Source organism: Bubalus kerabau, chromosome 11 (genome assembly GCF_029407905.1).
Source record: "Bubalus kerabau isolate K-KA32 ecotype Philippines breed swamp buffalo chromosome 11, PCC_UOA_SB_1v2, whole genome shotgun sequence".
Classification (NCBI taxonomy): Eukaryota; Metazoa; Chordata; class Mammalia; order Artiodactyla; family Bovidae; genus Bubalus; species Bubalus kerabau.
Genome location: NC_073634.1, coordinates 90,879,531 through 90,899,040, shown reverse-complemented (window position 1 = coordinate 90,899,040; position 19,510 = coordinate 90,879,531). Strand labels below are relative to the sequence as shown.

At 47.8% G+C, this 19,510-nt stretch overlaps 1 protein-coding gene across 7 annotated transcripts in view; it reads left to right on the top strand.

The window, feature by feature from the left end:
• The window catches only part of ASAP2 (ArfGAP with SH3 domain, ankyrin repeat and PH domain 2), a 158,583-nt gene that overhangs the window by 47,517 nt on the left and 91,556 nt on the right, over positions 1–19,510 (top strand). For all 7 annotated transcript variants that reach the window (XM_055540973.1, XM_055540972.1, XM_055540977.1 and 4 more), the window contains exon 3: positions 18,580–18,725. In XM_055540973.1, the coding sequence (XP_055396948.1) occupies positions 18,580–18,725 (146 nt within the window). The remainder of the gene's footprint in view (positions 1–18,579; positions 18,726–19,510) is intronic.

Sequence of the window (19,510 nt, the reverse complement as noted above, 5' to 3'; positions counted from 1 at the left end):
GTGTTTCTTGTCCTCTGAAGTACAGTTGAGTTTGTCATGATCACCCTGTGTGACCAGCTTTGTCAGACTGGTTGGGGGGGTGGACTCACTTCCCTCTGTTGTTTGGTTTGTGCTGCTTGTTAATTACGCCAGATGCCCTTTCCATTTTCTCTCTTACCTGTCTTGTCTGGAAAGAAAATAAATAAAAGAGCATAATCAACTAATTTGATTGTAGTAATATTTGATCTAGACTTCATTATATGTTAAAAACAAAAAAACATGGAACTTTTGACCTAAAAATGATGGGCTGCACGTATGTGGCGGGTCTGCTCCCTGGACAGGACCTTACAAATGATAGAAAATGTTTTTTAAGTCTTTAAGTGACTGTGAAGTTTGACTCAGAAAGAAGATGGCAGCCTCGGGGGACCAGCAGTTGTGAGGAATCCTGAGGAGGTTGGAGCAGGGCTGATGGTGGGCAGAGAGAAGTGCTGGCTGGTAGAAGACAAACACTGCTGCTGAGGGAGGCAGGTACCCCCGGGGTGCCTACAGGCAGTGGCCTAGGAGGGGAGGGGCCCGGGCTGCGCCCCCGGGAGCACCAGGTTGTGCCCTTCACCATCGTGGCCCCTCCCTTCAGGGAGGACAGTGACTGGAGCAGAGGGCAGGGAGTGCTGCTGGTGGTGTGGTGTCAGGAGGAGGGCTGTGAGACCTTCTGGAAGCGCAGGTCCCACGTGACATCCCCGCCCCCCATCTCAAATGCAGGTGACCCTCACGGGTCCCCTGTAACAGCCCCGTCCCCGAGCTCAAATGCAGGTGACCCTCACAGGTTCCACGTAATAGCCCCGTTGCTGCTGCTGCTGCTGCTAAGTCACTTCAGTCGTGTCCGACTCTGTGCGACCCCAGAGACAGCAGCCCACCCGGCTCCGCTGTCCCCGAGACTCTCCAGGCAAGAACACTGGAGTGGGTTGCCATTTCCTTCTCCAATGCATAAAAGTGAAAGTGAAGTCGCTCAGTCGTGTCCGACTCCTAGCGACCCCATGGACCACAGCCCACCAGGCTCCTCTGTCCATGGCATTTTCCAGGCAAGAGTACTGGGGTGGGGTGCCATTGCCTTCTCCGAACAGCCCTGTCCCCGAGCTCAAATGCAGGTGACCCTTGCATGATGCTGGTTTGAGCTGCGCAGGTCCACCTACACTGCGATATTTTTCAGTAGCAGATTCGAATAAGGTCCATGGTTGGTTGAATCTGAGGATATGAAGGAACCACGGGTATAGAGGGCTGGCTATAAATTATACCCTGATTAATCCCCGCCTTATTCAAGAGTCTCACCTGTAAAACAGAGAACAAACTTACGGTTACCAGAGGGGGCAGATGGGGGAAAGAGGGAGTTCGGGATGGACATGTACACACTGCCATAAAGACATTAAAAAAGAGTCCCCTGTCATGCAAGCACAACTCTATTAGCTGCTCTGTCTCTCCCCCAGGGAGGGCTGTGCAGACCAAGACAGTGAAGAATAGTAGATTTCAGCTACAAAGATGATAACTGCAGTTGAGAATAGCCAAGTATATTTAGGAACAGATTTAACAAAAGATACGTAAGAAACTGACATTGAAAACTACAAAACGCTGCTGACAGAAACTAGAGAAGACCTAAATAAATGAAAGGTATATGGTGTGTGGGGGGGTTGGAAGACAATATTGTTAAGATGTCATTGCTTCTCAAATTGATGTTACTATTCAACACAATCCTAATCAAAATGTCAGCAGGGGAACTGACAAGCTGATTCTAAAAGTTAACAAATGCTGCCAGAAGAGCCGAATATCTACATGGAACAAGGGAGCCACGACCCTCTCCCATCCCTTACACAAAATATTAATTTGAAATGGACCACAGATTTAAGTATAAAAGCTAAACCTGCAGAACTTCTTGAAGAACACAGGAGGATATCTTTGCCCCCTGGAGTAGGCAAAAGTGTCTTGGGTAGGGCAAAGAAAGCTATAAACAAAGAAGAAAAAAAATGGGTAAACTTCATCAAAATGAAAATCTAACTTATTCAGATAGTATCAAGAACAGCCTAACAGTTGAAGAGAAGCTGAAAATCTCATACTTGAAGAAACAGATTTAGTAAGGCAATCAAAGCAAGACTTTTCAGTAAGAATGAATGATTTGGATTCTTCAAGGGGCTAGGGAGGTTATTAAATTATTGAAATGGGCAAGTACTAGTGAAAAAGAACTGGTAAAAAGCTTGGAGATTTTTTTTTTTTAAACAACTTGTTGAAAACTAAAATTTGATAAATGGCAAGCTACACACATAGGAAGACGGAATTAGTGGGGCCCCATGTTATGTGAACACAAGGAGGTGAACAGATGGACACTGTGAAATAGAAATTAAGAGCCAATGAGAATAGATTCAAAAGAGTCAATATTAGCATCCACCTTAAAGGAGCTCCAGATGAGGGAAAAGAGAGTAGAAAGGGGGGAGTTTTTTTTAACTGATAGCTGAAAAAGAGTCCCTGAAACTAAAGAAAGATTTCAAATCTCAGATTTAGAGAGTCTACTAAATTCTCAGGGAAACAAGTTTTATATAAATGTGTGTGTACTAATATCCACATGTACATATATGTATGGGTGGATATGTGTGCATATCTTAAGACTTGTCCTCCTGTCGTGACATCAAGGATAAAGAGAAAATTAAAAATTTACCAAGATGGGGACAAAAGCTTATCCATAGGAGAAAATATTTGTTGAGGAAAATAGGCTAAAAATGAATGTTGCAGAGTTTTGACTTTATAGATATTTCTCCTCCCTTTACTTTGCATACTTTATATGTTGTAATTATATTAATGTTAAGATGATTAGACAGGTGTTAATTGTTTACGTCAAGTCCCAAATGAATGTGAAATAAGTTAGGAAAGCCAAGAAGAGCTGGGAGTTAGGTTCCCCACTGAGCTGGTCCCCCACTAAACTGGAAAGCTTTTTGGGCCCGGAGTTTGTATCACGGGGCTGCTGTGCCCTGGAGCAAGCACTTAGCGTCTTTTAGCCCTGGCTTCCTTGTCTCTGAAATAGTGCATTTAGGTTCGGATGCGGATCAGTGGTTCTCAGCTGGAGTGATTTGCCACCATCAACACAACACACACACACACACACACACACACACACACTGACAACTGAAGAATGTGTGTGTGTGTTTCGTGCATGCACACTCACTATTGGTACCTAATTTAGAGGCCAGGGATGCTGATGAAGGTCTTGTGACACACAGGACAGCCCCCAGCAAAGAATTATCTGGTCTCAAATGTCAGTAACGCAAGCTTGAGAAACCCCCGTCTAGATCCTTGCAGTCCTCTACAGCTCTCTTTTGAAATTTATTTTATTGAAGTATAGTTGATTAACAATGTTGTGTTAAATTCTATGCAGCAAAGTGATTCAGGTATACATATATACACATTCTTTTCCGTGTTTTTTTCCATTGTGGTTTATCACAGGATACTGAAATGTAGTTTTCCCTGTGCTATACACAGTGGGACCTTGTTGTTTATCCTCGACAGCTTTTTAAAAACGAGCAACAAAAGAAAAACAAAACCACCCCCATGCTTAGCTTGCCAGTACGTAGATGTTACCTGACTACCTGACAACCGCTGATTTTATGAAAGAAGGAAGTGGAGTTTTCAGTGACTAACACCTAGCTGGAAGTAAACATGTCGGGAAATTTTTTTTTTTTTTTTTTAATTTTATTTTATTTTTAAACTTAACATAACTGTATTAGATTTGCCAAATATCAAAATGAATCCGCCACAGGTATACATGTGTTCCCCATCCTGAACCCTCCTCCCTCCTCCCTCCCCATTCCATCCCTCTGGGTCGTCCCAGTGCACCAGCCCCAAGCATCGGGAAATTTTTATTAATTTTTTTTCCATAAACGTCAAAGACAAGAGTATAAAGCTTCCTCCACTTACTAGAGCCCTGACATTTGCTGAAACGGGTTTTTCAATACCCAAAAAGGTAGTCACCCCCGAAAAAAAGCAATTTTCCTGGTTAAAGTGGGGGGTAGACAGAATAATGATCATCTTATGTTTTTGAACGTTTCTGTGTACCTTGGTGTTCTATACCTTTATACTCTTTGCAACACATGGTCCTCGTTTACAAAGAAGACGCTGAGGGCAAAGGTTGCAGGCGTTCTCTGGATGCTTCTGGAGCTCAGCCTCCTGCTGGCAGGGCTGTGATCAGTGGCCCCTCTGCTGCGAGGCTGCCTCTGTTGACCCTGGCAGGCTGTCTTCCAGACGTCAAGAAACCACTAAGAGATGGATGTCAATTTCTTTGACAAACAGCAGATTGCAAAAAGTATCTTAAGAGATTTTTTTTAAATTGTGTTCACTTATAAACATTTGAGTTAATCATTTAAAGCTTGTGTAAAAGGGATATTTCATAGTCTGATCAGGTTCAAAAATGACCTTGAAGTCCTGCATTGAGAAGTTGTTCTGATCAGAAATAACGTGAAGTCACGTGCACACGTCTGTGTGGCCGCTGCCCACCTCGAGGAAGGACTTCCTGTGGCTCCCGAGGCCGGCCCGGGGCCTGGCAGGGCAGCTTTTCAGCAAACAAACATTAGGAGGGGAAAGTGTGTGCACTTTGGCATCCGGAAGCTGCCTGTATGAATTGAACACCACTGGTGGCTGATCCGCCTTTCTGACCTGTTGTGCGGAACGCATGCCTTGAACCTCATGACCTGCCCCCCCAGAGTCATTTTCTGAAACACGCCTCGGTGATGTCGCTTCTGTGCTCACAACTCTGCAGTGTTTCTTGGTTGTCCACATTGATGTTCGTGAAGTTCCAATGCTTGAGAGAAATGAGGAAGGACATGCTTCTGTGGACTCCAAACATTTTAGGGAAATTGGACCAAAGCACGGGTGACAGGTTTCTCTTCCTGCGAAACTAGCCAAAAAGGGTAACATGCTAGAGTGGATTGTGAGGGGGAACTGGTCTTAACCTTTTCCAAATTCATTTGTCTGTGAAACTGCCACTGCCTCCCTGAACCTGCCCCCACCTCGAGCCTCAGCCCAGTCAACAGGGCAGGAGACCAGACACAATCCCAGCTCCTGGCATCCCCTGGACCCTAGACACCTGTGCAGAGTCCCTCCCGCCTCTCCACACCCTTCTTTGTGCGCACGCAGCTCGCTGTGTGCCCAGGTGCCACACTTTGTGTCCTCTTTCCCCGGCACACGCTCTTCCATCTGCTTGAAATGGCATTTTGCCACTTGGTCCAAAGGGAAACTGAGGGTTTAGGAGGTTGAGGCGTTTGCCTGGAATTTTGACACGGCATTCTGGGCACCAGCCTGTCCTTTCTGAAGCACCGCACAGAGCAGGCTGACCGTCAGCCTGACCTTGGAGGGGGGGCCTCTATTTTTGTTGCCTTTTACCCATCTTTACATCATGCCAAGTTTGAGTTTTTATAAGGCTGTGAGTCTGAATTTTTTTTTTTTTTAAGCCAGAGTACTGATCCTGGAATCTTTATTTCAGAGCAAATGTTGTCTCCTTCAAAACAGTCACCCGAGGAAACCCTGTACCTTCTCATGTGAGCTGCTGACATAGTTCACAGCATTTTGGATCTCTTCTCTAGCACATTTTCTTGATTATATTTAGTAGGGGGATTTAAGGATAGATTAAACCATTTTAGAACTAGATGTCAGAAGTAAGCCAGGCAGATTCAGTAAGGGTTTGAGCTGCTGGCGACGATTCGGTTAGGAGCATTGTAACTACCGTCCTTCTGGCTCTGAGGACGGTTCTAGGAGGAGTCATCATAGTGGTTTGATCATCCTTGTTGTTGTTCAGTCACTAAGCCCCGTCCAACTCTTTGGGACCCCATGAACTGCAGCACGCCAGGCTTCCCTGTCTCCCGGAGTCTGCTCAAATTCATGTCCATTGAGTTGATGATGTCATCCAAACATCTCATCCTCTGTCATCCCCTTCTCCTCCTGCCCTCAATCTTTGCCAGCATCAGGGTCTTTTCCAGCGAGTCAGCTCTTTGCATCAGGTGGCCAAAGTATTGGAACTTGAGCATCTATCCTTCCAATGAATATTCAGAGTTGATTTCCTTAGGCAGGTAGGAAAAATGCTCCTTTTATGCACTATTAGAAGAACAGTGAAGATAATTTAGTATTTATGCCTCACACTGCCGTATACTTTTTCCTGTCTCATGTTCCTTAATTTATGTGCCAGAGGGACTTCTCTGCCAAGTTTCATGGTTGGAGGTGGGTTGGCCCCATCCGACCTGAGGGCTCTCCCAGGCTGGCCAGTGCCTCTTGCTGCAGGAGCGTGTTGCCTCTGTGTCTGTGTCCCAAGTGGCTTTGCTCCTGGTCTGTCCACATGCTCTCCTGTCCCAGGCTTGCCCAGCCTTCCCCATCCAGCCAGGACCTGACACGGTACTGGCCTCCTTTCACTGTCTTGTATTAGTGTCCCGTGGCCGCTGTAATTACCACAGGGTGCCTTAAAATGACAATGATTTATCTTCCAGCTCTGGAGATCAGGAGTCCAAGCTGATCTCACCAGGCTGAAATCACAGTGTGAGCTGGCTTCCTTCCCGGAGGTAGGGAGGTTTCCCTACCCTTTCCGGCTTCTAGAGGCCCCTGCGTTCCTCTACTCGTGGCCCCCTTCCATCTTCAGAGCCAGCCACGGCTGGTGCAGGCTTTCTCATGCTCCATCACTGTCTTCCTCTGCCCGGGGCTGCCATAACAGTGCCACCGGCTGGGGGGCTTAAACCTCAGACATTTGTCTCACAATTCTGGAGCCTGGAAGGCCAAGGTCAGGGCACCGGTGTGCTCATGTTCTCGTGAAGGCTCCCTTCCTGGCTTGCAGACGGTCATCTCCGCACATGGTAGAGAGTGAGATGGAGAATGTAGGCGTGCTAGAGCTGGTGGGCTCTCTGGTGTCTCTTTTTATTAGTGTGAGGACACCAATCCCATCTTGAGGCCCTGTCCCCCAGATCACATCTAAACCTAATCACTTCCCAAAGGACTGGCCCCCAAGTATCATCAAACTGGTGGTTCTGGCTTTGGGGGTGGGGGAGTGGCTCATGGCTCAGTCCCCAGCAACACTGCCTCTTCCCTCGTCCCGTGATTATGTCGGGGGAGCCCACCGGGATAATCCCAGATAAGCCTCCCTGCTCAGCTGAGCTGATTAACAACTCGAATTCCATCTGCAACCTCAGATGGCAGCACACCCTACTGTCCCCCCTCCAGGGATTAGGAGGTGGATGTCTTTGTGGGGGAGGAGACAGCGTTCTGCTGACCATACTTCCCCTCTGAATTTTGAGTTTTGAGGTCAAAACTGAAAGAGACTCTAATATGCAGACTCTGTTCACTCTTTAAATCTTGCTCTTTATTGTTCCCTAAGAGTTTTATGTCTCTTGATCTTTGCCCTCCAATTAGATGACAAGCCCTGAGGTCCGTGACCCATTCTGAGAGGCAGTGTGGTTTAATGGGTATCAGAATCCTGAAGGCTTAGTGGGTGGTGCTGCTCAGAAAGTCACTGGGGAGTGTCGTTTACTATTCTGAGCCTCAGTTGCTGCACTTGTAAAATGAGAATGTTAATATTTCATAGGCCTGTTAGTGACAGCGAGCTGAGACAACATGGAAAAGCGAGAGACGTGTTTCTGGACACACACAGTGAGGCAGGTACAAATGTACTTCTTGTGTGTTCCTTGCAGTGGCCGGCATGGAGGCTGGCAGATGCACAGTACGTGCTGGGAATACTCATTTGTATATTGTTATGTTTCTCCTGTAGGTTCTCACAGTGTCCTCTTAGTGCAGGAGAGATAAACTCATAATCCTACTTTTCTAAAATCCTTTTTTAAAATTGGAGTATCGTTGCTTTACATCCCGTATCAGTTTCTGCTGTACAGCAGAGTGACTGGGAAATTTAGATCAACAGACGGCTTCCCTGAAGTGAACGTAGGTTTAATTAATAAGGGTTCCCCAGGTGGCTCAGGTGGTAAAGAATCTGCCCACCACATGGGAGACCTGGGTCATATGTATACATATGTCCCCTCTTTTTTGGATTCCCTTCCCCTTTAGGTCATTGCAGAGCACTGAGTAGAGTTTAAGCTTGCCATTTTAGCTGTAAACAGGATTTATATAGATTTGTGTATGTAGAAGGGGAGGCAACCAGCTGTGCTGTTTACAGCCTGTGAGCAAAGAATGGTTTTTAGCACCTGAGTGCATATCTACCCAGTAACCTCAGGATTGCCTCTTGGCCTGTAAAAGCTTTTAATATTTCTCTCTGGTTTTTAGGAAAAGTTTGCCGACCCTTGTCTCAGAGCAGTGGTTCTGACATGTGAGAGCGCCCCAGAACCCCTTGCAGGTCTTGTCAAAGCCCAGGCTGCTGGTCTCTGCCTTCAGGAGCTTCTGGCTCAGTCAGTCCAGGATGGGGCCTGAGTATTTTCCACATGAATGAGTTCCCAGGTGATGCTGAAGCTGCTAGTCTTGAGACTACACCCCACCCCCACTTTAAACATTGGACCACGTCCCCATATATGCAAAACAATAATTTTCTCACACAATAACAAGTATGTTATGTTTGCTCCCAGTTTCCAAAAGGATAACAACACAGCTAGATGTTGTTTTTCTAGATTGTCTTGTGTACAGGTTTACAAAAGCAGTTACTATGACGATTTGTTGAGAAACTGTTTCCACAGTAATTTTTCCCACCTAAAACAGACTGCTGTCTGACCTCTTAAAAAAAAAACAACAGTTCATATTTATTCTAATCCTTTCTTAGTCTAGACTTTTCGCAATCTCTTTCTCAGCTCTTAGGTGCTTTTTTTCCCCCCTGGGAAGTTGATGCCAACATTTTTCAGCTGTTTGACATATCAGTGGGTGGAAAATTCATCTTTATCGAAAAGGAAGCAACAGAAGATTTTCATTTTCACTTCTCTAGAATTCATCTAGCTTAAAGGCTTGGATCTATTTTTACCGAGAGTGAGATATTCCTTCTTTACCCTGAGTCTGAATATCCTAGAGAAATTGGCACATCCTTGAAATAAAAAATACAAAGAAAGAAACGCTAATTTTTCTTCAGACCCTTATTATCTACTACCTACAAAAGAAAATGAGTTCAACTTTGTTTCTCTCTGTTATTTGCAATGCTAAAAAGAATGTGGCTGTTAACACAGAGAATTATTTTTATTACCATATCATAATTAGGATAGAACGATTCAAAAATATATGTAATTATTTAGGAAGTGAAATGTAATGTGCATTAAGCAGGTAGTATATCTGGCATGATTTTCCACCTGTTACATGAAAAAATAAGTTCTAATCCTCAGTGTTTGTCAAGAATAAGGTGAAACTGGTATTTTGTTACTTTGTTGTGGCATTGAGAACTGGAGCATTGAGTTTTTGGAAAGAAATTTGGCCATGCATATCAAGAAAAAAGGGAAGCACTGATTCATTGGAAAAGACCCTGATACTGCGAAAGATTGAAGGCAAAAGGAGAGAAGGGCAGAGGATGAGATGGTTAGATAGCATCAGTGAGTCAGTGGACATGAGTTTGAGCAAACTCCAGGAGATAGTGAAGGACAGGGAAGCCTGGTGTGCTGCAGTCCGTGGGGTTGCAAAGAGTCAGATGCAACTTCGTGACTGAACAACAACTACATCAAGAAAAATAAAATCATTTTTGGGGAAAGGCACAAAGATGCTATTTGCATTACTTATCAACGTGAAAACCTGAAGGCCTCCTATAACTAAGTCAGAATATAGCTTCTTGATGGAATAATGGTTATATAGCAACATGAAGAAAAATGCTTATGGTGAAACTTTCAGACAATAAAACTGAGACTACAAAATATGTGTATACCATTATCTGTGATTTAAAAAAGAATAGATTGTAACCCATGATGATAAAGCAAAGAAAGTACATCTGTTGAAGTACTTTTATAAATTTAAGAATGGAAACAATAATAATAATAATCTGACACTCACATAAAGTGTCATTTATAGGCCAAACCCTCTTCTAAATAAATGCATTGAGTCCTCACACTGTGAGTTAGGTAATTCCATTGTAGATGAGGTCCCTGAGCCGTAGAGGAGTGACTGACCCAGGGCTGTCCAGCTGGCAGTTAGAGGAACTGAGATTCAAAACCAGGTCTGCTTCCCAGTCTCTCCTGTGACCAAGGCAACCTAGAGACACTGCCTGGGGCACAGGGGTGATGGGGTGCCAGGGGGGAAACACTGGGCAGTAATGCCATGGGGGCGTCCTAGACCTCATCCGGCTGAGCCGGAGCGGCTCTGATGAAAAACCTCCCGGTGGTCTGTTTGGTCACACGTTCACTGTGAGCCTGCACGTGACCGGCGTGCCAGAGGTGAGCACAAGTGACCTTCAGGAAGTGTGTAGGTAGTGGCCCCGCTACCTACTGTTGTTAGAGCAGCTTTCTAAGAGGAGACCCACATGAGAGCCAGAACCCCATGGCGGTGGTGGGGGATGTGGGAAGGACCTGGGATGTCTTCACTTGCAGGGGCGTGGGGGCGAGCAGAGGGTGCATCTGAAGGCTTTCTTAGAATGAGGAAGTGAGAGGATTCCCTGCCCCTCTCTCTGGGGTAGTTTCAAGATAGCAGGTTTTGACTCAGGTCTGAGGGAGAAGTTAGCTGGGGGGGTCAGCCCCGGGGTGAGCTGGTCGTCGAAAGGGCTCCAGCAGAGAGAGGACTGGTGGGTGGCCCGGTGTCTCTAGGGCAGTTTAAGGGGGAGCTGGAGTCGTGGACTCGAAGACTTTGAGGTGTCTTCCAGGGGCAAGGCTCTGAGCTCCTAGTTGTCTCTTCTCTGCTGGTTAAGAACAGTGACTGGAACTTAGATGGCTAATTTGTGGAATCCCAGCAACTGTGATCAACATATTAATCATGGAAGGATAGCGCGTCTGAAGGAAGGCTAAGATCAGTGACTTAATATCCCAAGTATTAACATGAATCATGTGTGGTTTGTACGTAATCAGGTATGATCACACATAATTAAATATGATTAACATGGTCATATTTTGGGGGTAGGGAATTTATGCTGGTCTAGGCTAGGGCTTTTTTACCTGGTGTGTTGTGTCTATGGACAGGCCTAAAGGGTCCGTGCATCCCAAAATCTGTATGAAAAATTGTGTCAGGATACCTTTTCTTGAAGAGAGAATCTACAACGTTCTACTGATTTTTATTGTACATCATCCAGTCCCTTGGACTGCAAGGAGATCAAACCCATCAGTCCTAAAGGAAATCAACCCTGAATACTCAGTGGAAAGAACTGAAGCTGAAGCTCCAATACTTTGGCCACCTGATGCGAAGAGCCAACTCATTAAAAAAGACCCTGAGGCTAGGAAAGATTGAGGGCAGGAGGAGAAGGGGACAACAGAGGATGAAATGGTTGAATGGCATCACCTACTCAATGGACATGGGTTTGAACAGGCTCTGGGAGATGGTGAAGGACAGAGAAGCCCGGCATGCTGCAGTCCATGGGGCTGCAGAGTCGGACACGCAAAGAGCAACTGAACAACATCCAGTAGATAGGTCTCGATTTCTCGCCCCCTCCTCACCTCCCCAACCCCGGGTATGCTGCTGCATGAATTTTATACAGAGGTGACTGGGGTTGTGTTCAGTTAGTTGCACAGATTCCAAGTGTCATTTTTAAATTTTTATTTAACTGTTTATTTAACTGCACCACTTATCATGCGGGATCGTAGTTCCTCAACCAGGAGTCAAACTGACGCTTGCACTGGACCACCAGGGAAGTCCCCCCAAGTGTCATTTTGTCGTCGTGGATATAGGGCAGGATCAAAGACTATCAGGTGATCACAGACAACAGTTGACACATTTTAATAGCTCACACCGTGACCTTCTGAACTGATTATTGGCTTCCTGTGCCAGACATCTCCAGCGGTGACATCCAGAGGTCTCCATAACGTCAGAGGGGACACCCCAGGGAAGTCTTGATGAAAATGAGTTCCGTGTGAAGCTTTGAAAGTAGGAGGGGCCCGGTGTGTTGGAGAGAGCAGAGGAAGTGATGAGACCCAGGGGCAAGGCCGTCTTTGCAGATACCTGTGCGCCTGGCTTGAGCAGGACCCAGAGGGCTTGTGGGAGAGAAAAGGAGTTCTCACCAAACCCTCCTGGTGGCAGGTGCTTGTGTCTCATGAGGGACGATGCAGGTACTCAGGCCAGCTTGCAGAAGCTGTGTCTGTCATGTCGGCTGGTCCAGGAGAAGCTGGTCCAGAAAGACGGATTCTGGCCGTCTCAGAGGCACAGAGAGCAGGGCCAGTGAGCTGTTGTAGCTGGCATTTCAGATTTCTCTCTTTTATTTATTCCTTGCATTGTTGTCTGATGATAAAGATAATATGAGCTTAGTTCAGAGCATTTTAAAAAATCCAGAAAAGCAGTGGATCAAAGTCAGGGTCCGGTGCATGCCCGCCTCTCTGAGATGGGAGGGGCTGGGCTGTACTCCTAGTCTGAGGTTCCCAGGCTGTGACCCTGGCCAGTCAGAATTGCCACCTGGCCCCGCAGACTGTCTCCTCCTCCAAGAAATGCCCCCTCGAGGAGGACACAGCGATGCACAGGAAAGCACCTGGCTTGCATCAGCTGCCAGGTACCGAGCACCTGCTCTTTTAACACCACCTTAGCATTTTGATGTTCTTTCCTTTCAGCCTTTTGCCTACGTTTTACATTTTTAAAAAATTGAGATGAAATATATAGTTCTGTGTCCTGCCTTTTTTTAGCTTGGCATTCCATCCCGACCATATTCCTACATCATGATGTTGAAAGCTTACATAATATTCCATTTTATAAGAGATACTCTTAACCATTTCCATATCGTTCGAGCTTCATGCGGTTTCAGCTTATCAGTGGTTCCCTATAGGGAACTGGATAGGAACTGTAAGCACTGGATTATTTCTTTGGGATAAATTTCTAGAAATAAGAGGGAATGACAGACAACAACGTTTGAAAAACTTTTCATGCAGATTACCAAATTGTGAATGGAAAGATTGTTATCTGGGATGACTCCAGAAATAAACGTTCTAAAAATGGTTTTCTCCCATGGGGTGTTCACAGGGTTGAGATTCTGTTAAGCAGAGAGGATTATCTTTGACTCCGGGAAATTGCTTTCCCATGTGCTATTTGCCGAGAGTCAGATCTGAAACCAGGCGACGTGCAGGGCACACGGCCTGAGGGGAAGTGGCCCGACCTCCTTGCCATTGAGTTGTGCAGGTTCTCCTGATGATACAGTTGTGGCTCACATTTGAATGTTAATCATCCTCTAGGTAGGGTTTTTATAAAGCTGTAACTGTAGAGAATGTATTTCTCTCCTAAAATGCATCCTTGGTGGAGCTGTCTGCGTGGATGCTGGGTGTGTGCCGTATCTGCATGGATTCGCTTCCGCCTGACCCGTGAGTGGCCGGTGGGCTGGAGGGTCCCAGTCAAGGGGAGCACCGACTGGCTGCCTTCCCCCACCCACACCCGCATTTCTCTCTGGTCAGGGCTTTTGGAACTTTGGGTCACCGGTGCGTGTGCTTGGCCTGGAGGATTGTAGCACATGCCCGTGTTAGCCTAGAGCCGGGAATAGTGACTATGTGACGAGCAAGTGAAGAAACATTTCCCCGCGTGTTTGGGGGGACTTGGGAGGACTGGGCACTGGGAAAGCTGAGTTCTAGTTCTCTAGCTGCATCAAACTAGCTTGTGTGAAGCTGAGCAAGTCAGCGCCCTCTCTGAGTTTTGGTGTCCTTATCTGTGCAGAGGGAGTCTCTGTCCTGGGTTTCTTTTCAGGATCCTCCAGACTGTCAAAACCCCAGGAGTGGCCCTGGGTGGGTGGGACAGTGAGGCCAGTGCTCTCTTGAGATGGCCTTGCGTCAGGAGCTGGGTGCTGGCGGGCACCTGCAGACTGGGACAGCGGTCACAGCCTCTGCACACACAGGACCCCTCGGCCATTCCCCTGGGGTCAGTCAGTACCTTCCTGTTCCTGCTCGTCTCTCTTGAAATTCCTACCTGACCTGGAGCCCCAGCTCAAATGACCCCTTCTTGGCGTCTCTGAACCGCCAGCCCCAGGATGTCACCGGCCATCACACATGCCTTGGTGCATCTGTCCCTGGATGTAGTCACACATGTCTCTGTGTCACACCGTCACAGCCCGGCGAGGGGCAGACGCTCCCAGAGATGTGAATGTGGTGGAGGTGAGTTGGCTGCGGGACCCTTCTTGTCCTTTGGTAGCACTAGGCGGGCGGTTGGCTTCCCCGACATGCTGTGGTCCATCCAGTGGGAGTAAAAAGGCTGCCCTTTTTCCTTTTGGATCCAACATTTGGCTTGAACGGCATGCACTGGGCCTCTTCCTCGTATCAGTTTTTAAACTGACATAATCAAGTAAACTAAAAGGCACACAGCAAGGCCCCGTCTTTACCCCTGAACACACTGTGTGCACCTGTTCGCTGGCCTCACGGCAGCTCTTCCTGCAAGAGTCTCTGATTGCACCCCCTTTGACAGATTGGTGGAGGGTCTGACCTTGGTGCAGTGAGGTGGGGGAAGTGGGAGGGCTGCCAGCCAGGGGAGAACTGGGGTCTCACCTGCTGTGGTCTCAGGGATTCACATTCTCATCCTCTCAAGCCCCTCCTGCATCAGAGTTTCTTGGCCCTGGATCATGAATGAGAACCAGTGAAGATGCAGCTGAGCAAGGAGGAGGTGGGGAGTGAGCTCTTCTGAGAGGGACAGCCTTCACAGTGCTCTAAATAGGAAATGAGAGACCCGGGTTGGGCTCTTTCCAGAAACTTGATTCCCAAGCCATTTATTTTAGGTTCCTATTTTAAATTTAGTTTTGGCAAAAGAAAAATAAAGCAGCTCAATGACTTTCTCTAGTAGGAACATCTCAAACTTTGGGTGATGTGGACCAGTAGGCCAGACAGACAATACATTATGTGTGAAGAGTTTACCGTCCTGATGGTGGGCACCAGGCCCAGCTGTTTCAGGGAGACGCCCGCATGGGCTGTGGTCATTTTTCAGGAAGCTTTTCAAGTGTGTTTGCAAGAAGAGAAATTGGTCTTAAAAACCTCACCTCGATCAGTGTGTGAAGAGGTTCCTGTTGACCTAAGCTGGGACAGTTTTGCACATCAAAAGACAGTGATTGCGGTGCATCAGAACGCTTTAAGTATAAACACATGAGGTGATGGTGAAAGTGATGGTCCAGAACACTCATTAATCACCATCGGGGTTGCTGGGATCAGTACATTATTTTGAAGGTTGAAAAGGGAAAGAATTTTTATTTAAAAAAGTGACCTATACCAGGTGGTCAGTTAAAAGGCCCAGAAGGAGGAATGAGAGGAAGTGCGTCTGTCCTTCCTGGCCTTGCTGGCTGTTTGTCCTCTGTGCTGGGTTGGTCGACTACCCCCGGAGAGAAGGCAGCATCCTTTCTCCCAAGGTTGTCCCAGGCTGGGGGCAGCCTGCATGAATAGAGGATGGACTTGACCCCTGACCCACCTTCTTGTTTGATCTCGGGCAGATCATATAGACCCTCTGAACCCTACTTCACTCAGCAGATACCAAGGGATGCTGCAGCTGGTACCATGTAGTGTCATTAGGTTTAATTGAATGAAAAGCTTGTGGGCCACTTAACTGTCTTGACTGAAAACTGACACCCCCTCTCCCTGCTCACCCAGAGCAGCTGTGAGGGTCCAGGCGTGTTGTGAAGGCAGCATGTGGCTCCCTAGGTGACTGTAGCCTCCGAGTTCCTGTCTGTCTCAATGGGGGCAGGGGTGGGGGGTGGCGATGGTGACATCAGCCCCAGACATCTGCTGGTGGCCGCCACACCCTTGCAGAACCACACGGAATTGCCCACGTCTTGACCACCAGTTTTGAAATAGTTACAAAACGGTGTGTGGTTTGAAAGGACCTGCCCCTCACTGTTGGCCACGTGTTCTAGAATTATAGGGCAAAGGAGGAGTAACCGATCTGCCTCTGAAATGGAATTTAAAAAATATAAAACTTGCCTGCCTTTGGCTTTGGCAAGGTAAGCTATTTTTAGAATGGCCCGCACAGCAGGGAGACCTCGAATGGGCTTTGGGGTCAGGCAGACTCGGGTTTGCACCCCAGCTCAGCCACTTTCTGCCCTGCTTCCGTGGACAGCTTCCTTGACCTCTTGAGTCCCAGTGTCCTTTCAGCGTTGTGAGAAGTCATGCATGTCACGTGTAGGTTGTTGTGAGTTCTGGAAGAACTGTGGACGTTGTTTGTGCTCAATGTAGATGACATCTGTGCTGCTCTTAACCGTTGTCACGGCTGCTGGCGTGTGCTGCATGTGGGTGAGCGGGATCCTCCCCTCATTCTTTGATTCTTACCTTCTCCTTGTGAGTGTCTCACAGCAGGTCTTCGTCCTTCACGTGGCCCTGCCTGTAGCCCCGTGAGAGTAAATGCATGTGTTCCCAGGTCATCTGTGTTTACTAGGAGGTACAGACTCCAAGGTCTGGACCTGCTAAGGGCTCTTCCAGCTTTACCGCCTGTTCAGCACAGGGTGGGCTGTGTGTGTGTGTGTTCGCATGGTGTGTGTGTGTGTGTGTGTGTGTGTGTGTTGCTGAGTATAGTCTCAGAAAGAAAAGAAGGTGAAACTCGCTCAGTCGTGTCTGACTCTTTGTGACCCCATGGACTGTAGCCCACCAGGCTCCTCCATCCATGGGATTCTCCAGTCAAGAATACTGGAGTGGGTTGCCATTTCCTTCTCCAGGGGACCTTCTTGAGCCAGGGATCGAACCCGGGTCTCCCACATTGCAGGCAGACGCTTTACCATCTGAGCCACCAGGGAAGCCCACAGATACATATAAAGCATCCAGAACTCTTAGGCTCTTTTCTAGCATAGAAGATAGTCATAATAGAAAGAAGGAAAAGGACCAAAGTGGTAGAATTAGTGTTCTCTTGTCTTTGTTAGATACTCAGGGGAATCCCGTAAGGCACCCACATGCCCCCAATGAAAGCCGAGGGCCCAGTGCCTGCCGGCAGGTGGGTGAGCACACCATCAGTGGATCCTGGCATCCAGCTCAGGCCCAGGGCCGTCTTCCATGAGCACGTGTTCCCTGTGGGTCCCAGCAATGCTGACGGTGGTCCCGTTTCCCTGAGGAGGACTTGGGGGGCCCACAGGCAGTTTTTCAGGATCCGTTCTTTGGTGAAGGAGCTGCAGCATGGGTCTTTCTGTGGTCGCCTGGCAGCTCTGGGCCGTCCTCCTTGTGAGGCAGCAGTCTGGAGACTTGGCTGACCTTGCCTAGTGTGGTTCACGTGCAGGCTGACACGCCCACCCTCCCACCCTGATACACCTGTAGAGTTGTGTCACATTTCTGACTGGAGCCATGGAGGAACAGAACTCAAGTGCCCATGCCAGGAGGCTGTTTTATTACAGACTGGTGGGTTCATTTAAAAATGCTGGCCCTGAAGTGAGAGCTCACATCCAGCCACATTGGCTAACCAGAATTCCATGTCCCCTTCCCACCCTGCTTCTAACCCTGAGACGGGACTCTGGCTTCTGCAATTTGACAAGGATCCGTGTATGATTTTGATGTCCCACGGGGCCTGGGACCCTCAGAGTTGGAGACTCAGAACCTAGGCTTTTCACGCATTAAGCTACTGCTGCCTTGGAGCCTAATGGTGATAAAATACCTTCAGGTGGGTGACCAGGGTTTGCTTTTTTCATTCAGACAACACATATGTGATCTTACATCTCAAGCACAAAGATGAATAAGACTTAGTCCCTCCCCTGTAAGCAGCCGGTGTGTTGGGGACCACGCTTCCCAGGTGGTTTCATGCTTACCATGCTGAGTACAAGGCCAGGACAGTGTTGAGGACATGGGCAGGGGGATGGAAGGCCTGGAGAGGAGGGCAGGGCTCCCGGGCAGAGGGTATGTCATGAGGAGAGGTGCCACGGCCTGTGCTCCAAGGACCATGGCTCGCCTGTGTTGCAGGAGAAGCCAGGGTGTGTGGCTGGCTGAGTGTCCTATCAGAGGCTGGGTTCCAGGAGAGTTCTAGGGCTATGGGCTGCGAGTCCTGCAATCATGTGGACCATGAGGGGTGGAGGGGGCGTCACCTTGTGATTTCATCACATCAGTTAGAAATTGTGGGGCCATGGGGGGAGGTCCCCTTGGGATCTCATCACATCAACTGGAGACCATGGGACTTGTGTGAGGTGCCTCCCTCCTGGTCATCCTGCTTGTTCTTTGGGGTCTGTTGCTGGTGTAATTGGGGGCTTCTCTGGTGGCTCAAGTGGTAAAGAATCTTCCTGCCAATGTAGGAGACACACGTTTGATCCCTGGGTCAGGAAGATAACCTCAAGGAGGAAATGGCAACCCGCTTGAGTATTCTTGCCTGGGAAATACCATGGACAGAGGAGCCTGGTGAGCTACAGTCCATAGGGTCACAGAGTCAGACACAACTGAGCACTCACACACACACGCTGGCCTGATGGGTGGTTGTTGGGACAGCAGAGTTATTTCTGTCCCTGGTGCAACTTGACTTTTCTCAGATTTTCAGGCTTTTAACAGGTCCAATTTTGCTCACACGTCAGGACCTGGCGGAGGGCGGGCCTGGAGTGCTGATGCCCTGACCGTGCCTCTCCCGTTACTGTTGCAGCGCACGTGGAAAACGAGGAGCAGTACACACAGGCGCTGGAGAAGTTCGGGGGCAACTGCGTGTGCAGAGATGACCCGGACCTGGGGAGCGCCTTCCTCAAGTTCTCAGTGTTTACAAAGGAGCTGACGGCGCTGTTCAAAAACCTGGTGAGTGTCATGAGCGTGTGCGGTGAACAGGTGGCGCGGGAAGTGCCGGCCGACGCTCCGGCCAGGAAGGGGGCTCCATAGATGGTAATTGAGGTTTGCCTGATGAACAAGGAATATGTTTCCTACCTGCAGTACCTAAAAGAATTATATTTTCTATATACGTTAGGTCACTTTGGTATAATTTTAGAATTGCTATTTTTACTCTAGTGAGACTTTTTTAAAATTTAACTTGGCATTTTACAGGTGCACAGCTCAGGCTCAAAATGGATAAATGCATTCATCTTCTTAAGGGGCTCTGAGTTCAATTTTCAGTAGTTTCTTAACTGGGTAGAGTAAGCCTGTGTCTGGTAATTAGAGTAGGTATTTAAACTTCCAGTATTTAATAGATGTGTTTCAAACTCATCTTACACAGCAAGGTAACCTTTAATCAAAGCCCAGAAATCACCGTGAATATTTAAAGGCCATTCATGCTCCCAAATGCAGAACCTAAGAAAAAAACTCACTTTTTAAAGCAAACGGAAGTACGGACTGAGTAGTTCCTGCCTGTGGTAGATGCTGGGTAAAACGGGGTGAATGAGTTCTTTCTTGTGCTTGGCAGCCCTGCGTCATCCCCGTTATGGGAGCCGAATTCTGAAGAAGTGGGCAGCCTGAGAGGGAGGGGGTGTGACCCTTTGGGCAATTTCTTCCATGAGGGGAATGTACTCGGGGATGGTCCCAGCATCTCTTTCCTGTTTTTCTCTCCTTAGCTTCTCCCAGAGGTCATGGACAACCAGACCAGGTCAAGA